Source organism: Zerene cesonia, unplaced genomic scaffold, assembly GCF_012273895.1.
Source record: "Zerene cesonia ecotype Mississippi unplaced genomic scaffold, Zerene_cesonia_1.1 Zces_u009, whole genome shotgun sequence".
NCBI lineage: Eukaryota > Metazoa > Arthropoda > Insecta > Lepidoptera > Pieridae > Zerene > Zerene cesonia.
In genome coordinates, this window is record NW_024045139.1 from 745163 (window position 1) to 757459 (window position 12297).

Genomic DNA, 12297 nt, shown 5'->3' on the forward strand with positions numbered 1-12297 from the left:
GACAGATTCGAAATTCAAATGTAATATTTTTTTATAATTAAGTGTAACAGTATTTATGGCCAGACTAAGTATAGGTGACACGTTTGCGTATTTGCCTTCTACACAAAGGGTGTGGAAAAGGAAACGGTTTTCTGGCTCCGCCACTCGCCGAACAAAACACTCTCGTCTCGTCTTCTGTGGGACAGTCTTACTTCCCCGGTACGAGCCGGAAAAGTACCCGTGTAGTAATTTTAAATACTTCGAGCAATGTAGCAACTCTCGTAACTTACGCCAGTGCAAAATGGCGGCTGAGTAAATACAGCAAATTAATGAATTGCCGCCCGCAGCCTGTGTGCTTAATTTATGTTCTGTTTGGGCCTTAGACTACCGTCCCCGTAAACATGCACCAGGACTTAACGATATCTTCCGTGTATAAGACTACAACTTGATATTAAATTTGATGAAAGTGTCGCAAATTGGTTATTTTCTTGTGTATAACATATTTTATTTTTTATTATTGTTCCGTTTTATTGGACATCAAAATGTCATCTTACTATGCTTATATGTTTGGGATATGGGTACTTTAGAAGGTGAATAACTTTTGATATATTGTTTTGGGTTGAAATCTAAACTAATAATCAGGAAATATTTGTGTTTTCTATGTATGTTTTTTAATGTTTTCACATAAAAGTTCTCCTTTAAGAAATTTTTTTCCAATTAGAAAGTAAATTTTTCACTGAGTATGACACTAATAGTAATATGTAATCTAGTTGCAATTTCAGAAATCCTTCGGCATTACAATGTACGCCTTATCGACTCACATGCGAATGAAGTCGCGGGTTTTACTAGATCGTATATTATGTGGCAGGTTATTATAATACATGAATTCAACGGTGTAATCAAGAGATTAGGCTTCAGATGAATCGCTTGATAAAACCATTTGGCGAAAAATAAGATAACTAGTTGAGCCCGCGACTTTGTTTGCGTGGAAGAGTTACTTTGGACTAACGCTAACTCGCAGCGTACGCAGCGGGAACTCTCAATAGGACAAAAATTCCCCGATTTTGAAACAAACTTCATTGGTGCTCCTCTCCTATTGGTCTTAGTGTAATGATATATAGCCAATAACCTTCCTCAATTAATAGGCTATCTATCATGAAAGAATTTTTCAAATCGGACCAGTAGTTCCTGAGATAAACGCGTTCAATCACACAAACAAACTCTTCAGCTATCAGTTATTTGATTATTGATACCACAAGTATGAAATGGCAGTCGGTAAATATTACTCTCAAAAATGCCTTCGCAGAAACATCGCTTGTAATGTCAAAAGTGTATAAATTTGAGGGTTCAGGGATTTCGTTTGATGGGTAAAGGTTCAGCTGACGCGGACATATATCAACGTCACCCAACGAAAACCCGGTAACGAAATAATGTATTCTTAGTTTTAAAGTTGAGTTGACAAATTATTATAATATGATACGAGTACTAGAAAGGAAATATAAATTATGTTCTTAATAGCTAATGCGCATATTATATTATAGGCTTTCGAGGCTCGAATCCCGCCTTATGACAGAATTTTCTTCTCATCTCCATGTTATACAAATGGTGAAATATTGTATTTATGGTATTAAAATCGAAAAAGTGATAATTGTTTACATGTTCAAATGTGTTTTTATAAATTAACTATTCTTTAACTTTTTATTTTAGAGACAGAAGAGAATAATTTCTTATGTTTTTGTAATTCAATCAAGAATTTCCATCGGATACAGTTCTCCCTCGGTATTAATAATAAATAAAATTGAAGAAATCTCATGATTTTCTATTTATTACCACATTTATTTATTCAACTTTTACATATTATACATTTTAAAACCTCTTTAATTTATAAACATATATTATAAGGAAGTTGCAATCGCCACGCTACAAAAATTATTTTATTTACATTCTGATTTGATGATACAATACAACGCTAATGTTATGAAATACTTGTAATAACACTGGCATTAGTCATCGAGTTATAATAACACTGGCATTAGTATTGAATCATCGTTAACGAGAAGTTATTTTCCGAGTGTTAAACAGTAATTTGCATCGTCTTCGGTTTGTTTAGACGTTTCAAGCGCTGGCCTCTCGATCAAAGACGGCAGGCCAGCAGACAAAGGACCCAAGCATTCCAACTGAAATTAATAATTTAGTACTGTGCTTAAGCAATTTCCTGAGAAGCGAAAATAACCCGCTTTCAAGGTGTAATGTTATTAAAGAATATCAAAGCGCAAAATTACTTCGCCCTCAAAAATCCTTTGAAGGGACAAAAATATTGAATATTCATAATTCTAATACCCTCGAGGAGCATCTGCCCCATAAAACTTAATTGAATTTTTACTCGAGTATTTCAATTTATTTGGATATAAATTTTTCGCTGTACACCTTGAAGCGTTTGGCTTATTAAAACAAAAATTGTGGACTTACGGATTTAATAAAACTATATTAGATGTGTCTGGAGTGTTTGGAATTTACATAATAAGTGACAACAAAATGTTTGAAATAATTTAAAGCGCAAATTTACTATTTTCATTCATTTTTATTTTGTTTAATTAACAACAGTGGCAAAACACCCATTATATGTAACATTATATTTATTTTGTTTATATGTATATATTATATTTATATATTTATTTTGTTGTTTATGCAATGTGTCCAAAACAATAATAATAATAATTATGATACGTTTGTAAATTATAAAACAATCAAAATCCATTGACTATAACATATTCTCAAAACTTTCTTTTACCAATAAGAAGCAAAATCTTCCTGAGATTTATGTTTAAGGTAAATTGAAAACTTAATAATTAATCATTTTATGATTAATTTTAGGTATTTTATTAGGTATGGCCTGAACCCTCATAGGAGGCCTGTGTCCCAGCTGGGAACATATATGGGCTGATGATGAAACGAAATGTATTTGTTTCATATAACGTTGTAAATTAAACCTAACATTAAGTAATTCTCAATTATCATAATAGCAATTAATAAACGAAGACGAAAGCTGGAACTTGGTTAATATATCGCCGAGATTGTCCAAGTTAAACACGACTTGAAACAGTTTGTTTGATTTCTGCATTCAGTTATCTCGTCGTAACATTAACTAAGGTATGTGTAACAGTAGTTATGTAGTTTATGAATTTATATAAAGATGTGCCCGCTCATCACTACATAGTATAAAACAAAGTCAATACCCGTCATCTGTATCTGTCTATGTTTGTGATCTTCAAAATTTCGCAACACATTTTGACGGGGTTTTCTTTAAAAGATAGAGGAATTCAAGAGGAAGGTTTATGTGTATAATAAAATGGTTTAAACTACTCCGAATATATAATAATGAATATACAATATACCATAGAGATTCGTAACGCTGATTCATTTATTTCTTAGAAGAGTCTGTTGTGTAGTTTTAAAGATTTAAGCATACATAGGGACATAGGGACGGAGAAAGTGACTTTGTTTTATACTCTGTAGTGATCATTTAAGTTTATTCATAAAATTCTAAAACCAAACCCAAACAATTGTGTTTTATATCATAGTCTATTCTATATATCTACTTAATACAGCCTGAATTATTCGCTTAGATTCATACAAAAAATATGGAAGCACACTTCGCCGGGTGCATTTAACTAAAAACTCAACATCTCAAATAAAACGCCGGCGCTTCCTAGTTATAAATTAGTTGTTGTTAAATATTCACTCGCTCCAGACATCTTGTTTAAAAATGCTAATTATTTAATTAAGACCTTCCTAGTCCCCACTCTCGCAAGTTTACGAGAATTTTTTAAATTCCCGTACAATCTTGTCGTTCTAAGCGGCTTTCGAGACTGCATGCACTTCTTGCTTATTTAATAAAGGACAAAAAGCATTGTGATGCAGAGAGAAGAATAATGTGTGTGCATATTTTGTATAAATAACAACTGTTTAACATTGTTAATTATTTTTAAAATTATCGTTAAAGAGCACTGACTTCTACTTATGGACGGACAGTACATATTAGTAATACATCTTTTTGCATTGTATACCGAGAGAAAGGAGTTTTTTTTCGTATGTGCAAAAATTCATTTTTTAATTTAAGAATCTGCAAGGAATACAAAATAATTTCATAACGATTACGGGGAAATAGAAATAAATCAACGGTATGTTTGTAATTTAATGAAATACACTTTCAAATGATTTGTAAACAATGAAATCAATTCTCCATTTACAATACATTCTTACCCATCATCCATATTTCTAATAATATCAATCAACTTACTATGGTCTCTAATGAACGATCCCAAATCTCGCATTAGTGGCATTAAACCCGGCATGCATATGAATACATCATCTCAAAGTGCATGTTAAATTCATCGTGCATTACATTAACCGTGCACTTCCGAGCTAATATGTATCGAACTATAATATAACCTTAAGTACTTAACAAGTTCTGAGGATCTTAATCTATTCTTCAAACAGAGTTACATCCTCAGAGGGTGTAATCCATGCTATGAAATTCAATGAGCGAAACTATGAGGTAACAATAACGCTGGGGTGTAAAATAGCATGTTGGGGTGGATTATTGTCATTACAGAACAAGATCTAACTAATCTTGCATTCTGGTAAAACTGAAATAAATACCCAACTTCTTGTGTTTACAATTCTCAGATTTCTGACAATATTCGTCGTTCGTTATTACGGGCCTTGTTAAGGTCTTAGGTCTTGCAAGATTTAATGATAAATCTTTAGTTATCGGGAATATTTATGACTAGATTTTCTTGGGTAGATTCTTAATATTTTAATTTATTAACTAATATTGCTTTTTTATTAAATCTGTGTTTTAATAGAATGAAATTTGTTTAATCCAAATTTTAAGGATTCATCTGCACATAAATGTTATGTTTTATAATGGACAACATTCCACGCCAGGCAACCTGCCTGCGCAAAAAAAAAAAATTGTATTAAACCGCCTCGGTCTATGCTGTATGTACCTCCATACTAATCATTAATTTATATTAATATGAAATAACTTAAAAAGCACAATAAGATTTTGCCTAGAAACCAGATAGACCTCGTTTTCATTTTCTAATGGGAGTTTAAAAATCAATTATTTACCGTCTATTTCCTCGGTATAAATTTAACGTATAGATTTTCCCCTGGAGCCAGGAAGAGGGCGTGTTTCTCCATTTTCACATCACACGGTTTAGGCGAGTTGGGTTGTGGAGACACTTCGTAGGCGATTATTATACGAGATAGTATATGTTGTAGGTTCATTTTTGAGAAGCGTGAGCCTGAAAGATAATTTGTTTCTTGATAAAAAACTGCGAATATAACTATATATAACATTATTTACGAAGGTCATAAATAAAAGCAATATTTGGGAGTTCCAAATTTGTTTTATCTGTATGTATATTTGATATGAATAAATATTTATTCGACACACATTTATGAAAGTTCTAGTACATATTGAAATTGAAATAATGTTATTAGGTACCTACGTAAAATCTTCGTTTGCTATTGATATCGATATACAAGATGAACTAGTATGTAAAACATTGAGTTGTAAAAAAGTGGTTTGTTATCTTATATTTTACCTATACAAACCCTTTCTGATAACGGAGCGTAAATCTTCGTTCTATCTAGATTTTGGGTGTTAAAGCATGTGGATCTTACCCATACATGAAATATTTTAAACAATTTTTTACCTATACATGCCCTAGGTCCCTCACCAAAGGGCATATAAGTGTATGGTGTTATCGTCTTCTCATTTTCCGGCAAAAATCGTTCTGGCATGAATTTCTTAGGGTTAGGGAAGTATTTTGGGTCGTAATGCATTCCGACAACGTTCACGTATATAGGAGTTCCTGCTCTAATGGTCAGTTTCTCATCTATTTGATAGTCGTTCGCTGCGATTCTATCCAACCAGCCCATAGCTGGGTACATTCTTAGTGTTTCTGGAAAGAATAAGCGAGATAGAAGAAACTTAGTTGCTTATTTCGCTCTTATTGGTTGCAGATGCTTGGAATAAATAAATAAATACTTTAATGCACTCTAGGGCATAAATAAATAAAAAATGTGCAATAATTTTTTAGAAACAAACAAAGAAGGTGTCATACATACATCGCTGACAAGCGATATCTTCCAGGTGACCTTTGGATACAGGAAGAGTTTAATAGTGGAAAAGCGGTAGTTCAAAACTTGGTTCCTTGGAACGTTGTTAATGGTCAAACTAGGCTATGACGATTCAAAAGTGGTTCTAGAAATCTAATTAAATAAATAATTTTTTGAGTGTGAGTTTGAGTTGGTCTATTTGGTTCAAAGTGACCAAAATATAATTTATGGACTGAAATACTTAATCGCCTGCATATTGTCAGAACTGGAAACTATTTAAAAAATATCACATGGAAAGCACCAGCATTCAAATAAAAGAGGTATCATCAAAATCAGTTCACCCAGTCGATAGTTCTGAGGAAACAAATCCAAAAAGGATTTCGAATTGAGAATTTTTTCTTGTTTGAAATCAGTTGAAAAGAAAATAGTATAGATTAATTTACCTTTTATAACACAATTTAAATGCACTAACTCGGATAGTGTTTGCGTATCGAACTCAGAATTATTATTATTAATTTTGGCTTCCAATAATTCACTGTATAACCTTTCCTAAAACAAATATTTACTGTTAAACTATAAATTATAATGAAACCCAATCGCTATTCGGATTTAATAGGAACGTAATACTTAATTACTGTTATAGCGTTTTAAGTTCATAATAATTATTACATTTTGGTTTCCCATTTTATGAAGAGCACAATTAGGTAATATTGCAATTCCTTGTATTGCGACAGGCAGTCTGTTTGATCCTGAATCTAAAAATGATCTACGTAATTAATATATAATGTATTTTTCTACTTTCGACAAAACCTTTTATGGCAGCTGGTGGTTCGCCTGATGGTAAGCGATCAGCACCGCCCAAGAACATTCGCAGTGGTAGTCCCTATGCGAATGCGGTGCCCGCTTTTATGGGAAAAGGGATAAGGAGAGGATTGACGACTGGAAAAAAGGAATGGAAGTGGGTGAGGGAACGGATGTGGGCCTCCGGCTCCTCTACTCACCGAACGAAACACAGTCATGCTACTATTTCACGCCGATTTTCTGTGGTGGAGTGGTACTTCCGCAGTGCCCAATTCGTGCCGAAATGTGCTCGAATCCCATATTAAGAGAATATTCGAATCAAATCCACTACAAATCAATAGCTATGGTCAATAGTAATAATGAAAACAAATATGAAATTTAAAGAATTACGTTATCCACTTACCTGATACTCTGGATTATACGCCAGCTCATATATCCCGAATGCCAGTGTTACAGCGGTTGTATCGTACCCACCTTGAAGGAATATCGCTCCCTGGGACACTATTAAATCATCTGAGAACACTGAAACATATAAAAGTACTAATTAAAATGCAATTTGTGCTCTTACGATAAGAATAATGAATTAACTATACTATATAGTACTTTTCATGTATTTATATATTTATAAGTATATTTTATTGAAGGTATTTTAATGAATACTAATATCAAATGTTATAAGTTTTTTGGCTCACTTTAATCGCGTATTAAACTCGTTAAAATTTTCTTCTAAACACTTGATGTAAGCATGATATTCAACATTTTATGAGAGTTAACGGTCGGGTTAAGTTAAAGAGTTAGGTAGCTTTGATTTTAACTCAAGTAATTTACTTTTATGTAGATATATTTTTGTATAAATTAATTACCCATTTCATTATGACATTTATTCGACTACATATGTATTTTTACTTTTACTGGGTGAACCGATCTTTATGATTCTTTTTTTATTTGAAAAATGATGCCTCAACATTAGTCAGTTTAGTTTTTTATTACTTGACACATTTTTCTTACATTTAAAAACTTCCCTGGACTATAATTATGAATTCATTAAATCAAAATTATCAAAATCAGCCCGGCCAATCTCGAGGTTTGTCGAGATTAACGTACAGCATTTTTTTTATAATCTTACCAACATCTTCACATTCCTTCTCTTTCCTTAATTTAACTAGAGCACCGAGTAAATCTTTCGGATCTTCTCCTTTATCAACGCTATCTTTTCTTTGCTCAATCAATATGTGAAAGACTTTTTTAAAATATCGTATAGAAGACTTCGGGAACATTGTAAATCTGAAAGCATTTAAAGTAGCGAAAGGTTGAGAATTACGGTAATGAAATTAACAATATTAGTGTTGTATTTAATAGAAGAAGAAAAGAAAAGAAAAGAATTTGAAAGGAGTTTAATTACAATTAATGATAAAATTTTCTAGACGATGATCAATACTGCATATAAAAAAATAAAGTCAGTGTGAGATATCATAACTGTTTACTCAATTGGTTGTTCTTATTTATATTAATTTTTGTATATTTTAATGAAAAACAAACATTGTGTGGTTGCGCATGGTGAAAATATTTGTAGGGCAAACTAGGCGAAATTTTCTCTAATATACGTTATATTAATTTAAATGGATTGGATGGATTAAATCACGACGAAATCACACGAATAAATATTTATGGGCCAGCATTATTTAAAGTAAAAAGATAAAAACCATCGTAGTAATCATCCGCTATTTACTCAATTCAAATTACATATTCCAGACAAATATAAATAGTTCTAAAAATACAGTTCGTACGTTCATTGACTAGCGGCTCTGACCGGCTCCGAGCAGCCTTTTTGGAGAGCTTGTTGAGCTTCGGTACTAGTCCGAGAGAGCGAACAAACCTACAGAATCAAATTCTGTTATAACCATATTCCATCTTTTTACTATAAAGTATATTATCGATAGTACCAGAAAATGATAGGACAGGATACTACTTTCAGACTGGGCTATAATATAGCAAAAAGAGCTTTAAATTGGTGCCAGCCTATTAACCGCAGAAGGTAAAACCGACCCTGCTTCTTGGATCATTGTTTTCTGAACTGAACAAAACCAGTCTGTCATGGAGAAGTTAACAAAAAGCCTAAGATCGCAGTAAGTGGGTGAAATTTTCGGAGCTATGGTGTGAGGAATTAAATAAGCAATCATCACCTAAAGATGTCAACAAGTTCTGGCCAAAAGAATATGCTGCACCACGCAATGCCTCTATGCAGGCTAAACTTCATGAATTCCCTGGTCACAGCCCGCATAGGACTGTCGCCTGTGAGGGTCGCGTCTCCAGCCACCCCGAATGCTGCAGCTCCTATTATGTCAGTTGTTATATCGGAAAACAAACTCTGAAATTGTGAAAACAATTAATTTGAGATTATACTTATAACTTCTTTATATTGAAAATCTCTGCGTTTTAGGGAAGTCGGTTAAAAAAACACAGTCATAAGAATAACAAATTTTATCATATCATTGTCTTATTTAAAACGAATACTTACCCGAAGACTTAAATTTTCACTTTTTTCCATAGCAATGCGTTGTATTAGTTCATTTGATTTAGAAATGGAGAGTGGTTGCAGGCTTTTTAGTTTAGCCAAGGTGAACACTCCGGACAAACGCTTACGTAATGCTGTCCAGATAGGATCCTGGAAATATAATGAACTTAACCTAAGAGACATATTAGTTAAGAATAAGAGTAGTATTCGTAAAGAAAACTGGCTAACAGCCGATGTTTACAATAAACCATTCAATTATAATTACATAGCAACACAAGCACTATTACTAACTACACTTTGTTTGTCCGCGATGGACACCTAAACTATTTAACTGATTTTAATCAAATTTGTACACAATGTGCAATTTGATCCAACTTAGATTTCAAACTCAAACTCAAACGTGTATTTATTCAATTAGACTTCTTATAGCGTCTTTTTTGAATCGTCATTACATAGTTTTAACATTTCGGAAAGCAGCTTCTACAGAGACGAGCCGGAAACTCTGTAGTTGTTCTTTTAAGTTAATATTAATTTTACATTTTACTTTTTTTAATTACGACAATAGACTATCCGGCGGAGCCAGGGCGTGCAACTAGTATATAATATAATATATGTGAGTGTATTTATTGCTCGTTAAATGGTATAAATATAATTGCAGGATCGGGTTATTAGACAGACGATCCCATTTATAGCCCGGACCAGAATCAATCACAGTATAAGAGTAGAAGAAATACAACATGCGCCCTTGCTTATGATCGACCAACAAACACCAATATTCCTTTGCTATCAACACTTACGTTAACTGTAAACAAATTCAAAGCTCCTGTTGGATCAGATGAGCCAGAAGATAGAAACCTATCTCTAAAGTTGTTGAAATCTTTCACGAGGACGTTTCGGGCAATTTCTGGAGAATTGATGAGTAGCGCTGGTCTTTGGAATAGCCATAATCCCACGTATGGAGAGTTGTGGTCGTCGTATACCCTTCGCAACCAGGTAAACTAGAATCAAATAATATTATGTGCGAATAAAAAAATTAATATACATGAATTAACCATATTTGTCCGCGATGTACTGCTAAACTACTCAACCGATTTTAATCAAATTTGCACACCATGTACAGTTTGATCTTACTTAAAAGATGAATGTCTACCAGGGCGGAGCTGGGGCGTGCACCTAGTAAAATTGTATTTTTTTAGAAGTATTGTAGCCTCTGTTAGGAAGGGTTATGTTTTTCAAACGTATCTTGTATATATTTAATGATCTTTATAACCTTTTCAAACCGCTAAACGGATGTATACAAATTCAATATGGGTGTTTAATGAAAGTATCAATAAGAAGATTATAAATTATGTATTATGATATTCTTTATCTGTAGCATTTATTATCTGTACAAAATACGTCATTAAAGACAATGTAGACGATTTAATTAGGTCATATCAATAATAATAAACATATTTGGACATAAGAAATCAAACGAAGTAGAATGATAGCATGCACAAAAGAAAAACCTTACAAAATACGAATATTAACGATTTATCACAAATTATTTCTAGTATGAGAAACTTACAGGATTTTCTCGTTGCAGAAAAGTCAAGCTTCCAACCAAAGGTTGAGCTGGTACATAGGGAATTCCCAACCGTGCCCAGTACGATTTCAATCCTCGCCATTTTACATACAACCAAGCGATAAGGCAAATAAGTAGACTCCATAATGCCGGTAGCATCATTTTTACCTGAAATATAATTGTTAGTCTTATAACATTCATCCTACTAATCCTACTTAATCCTACTAATATTATAAATGTAAGTTTGTAAGCATGTGTGTGTGTTTGTTACTCTTTCACTCAAAAACTATTCAACTGATTGCAATGAAATTTGGTACGCTGGACAACTGGAATAACAAATAGGCAACTTTTTATCATGATATTCCTACCGGATACGGGCATACGCAGGTGAAACCGCGGGGTGCAGCTAGAATGCTTTATAAATAAGAAGACATTTTGAAGAATTTCACTATAAAGTGCCAACGCATTTCGCCTCAGCAATCGAATTTCTTTTACCATTATATAGCATTATTTCAATTACAATATCATATTGATGAGCGTGGTCTTGTCGTTGAATTTAATTTAATTGCATTTAAATAAAATTGTTTTGTTTTATTCGGTTTTATTTTTAATCAAAATATAGTTAACCATGTTAATAATTACTGATTATCTTTACCTAACTAGTCTGTCACTTGTCTTTATGACTTGTCTTTATGTTGTATGTTTAGTACAGATATAGAATGAGAGCCGAGAAAGGACACAGAATAATTTTTATGCCTTAGATATTCCAGGGGAAAGGGAATTATGCTTTCCTTTGACTACGGGGGCGAAACCGTGGGCGGATACCAGTATAATATAAACGCAAAAGTCATTGAATAGATTAAATCTCACCTCTCTCTTAGCTCTAACCGGAATAAACTTATTTATGAAATATTATTTATAACCTAATAATTACGTTTGTATCAGGAATTCGTATATCTTTTGATAACGCACCACGCAATTTATAGAAAGATAGCGAAGAAGGAAAGAAACATTTATTCTGCCAAGGCAAAATTTACAGTTATGATGAAAAAAAATATAATAAAGACATAAAGAAAAAAGTATCATAAAGACACTAAAACAAAATAAAAAAAAGAAAAAGAAAAATATTAAACAAAGATGTGGCAATACTTTGGCAAAAATGGGAACCCCGAAGTGTATTCCTGTGTCAGATACAACACAGCACAGATTATCAGTGCTCCCAAGGGTTAGAGAAACATCTATAGATATTGAGAAAAATAATAAATAATAGCAATAAAAAATATTAACAAATATAACACTCTAAAGG

At 32.7% G+C, this 12297-nt stretch overlaps 1 protein-coding gene across 1 annotated transcript; it reads right to left on the reverse strand.

Moving 5' to 3' along the window:
• Positions 1–5118: 5118 nt before the first annotated feature.
• On the reverse strand, positions 5119–11153 carry LOC119839158 (cytochrome P450 6k1-like). Its single transcript, XM_038365361.1, has 9 exons — positions 10995–11153; positions 10225–10425; positions 9431–9577; positions 9096–9280; positions 8039–8196; positions 7316–7434; positions 6555–6660; positions 5706–5954; positions 5119–5291 (listed from the first exon to the last, which is right to left on the reverse strand). Exons 1-9 carry the CDS (start codon positions 11151–11153, stop codon positions 5119–5121), a joined length of 1497 nt encoding a protein of 498 aa, XP_038221289.1.
• Positions 11154–12297: the final 1144 nt, after the last annotated feature.

Bases quoted from the DNA above. Each gene is read 5' to 3' on its own strand.
- LOC119839158 (XM_038365361.1), bottom strand. From the start codon at position 11,153: ATGATGCTACCGGCATTATGGAGTCTACTTATTTGCCTTATCGCTTGG. The intron at 9,281-9,430 runs GTAAGTATTCGT...TCACAATTTCAG, and splicing joins GTGAAAATTTAAGTCTTCGG to AGTTTGTTTTCCGATATAAC. The intron at 5,955-6,554 runs GTAAATTAATCT...TATTCTTTCCAG, and splicing joins TTTAAATTGTGTTATAAAAG to AAACACTAAGAATGTACCCA.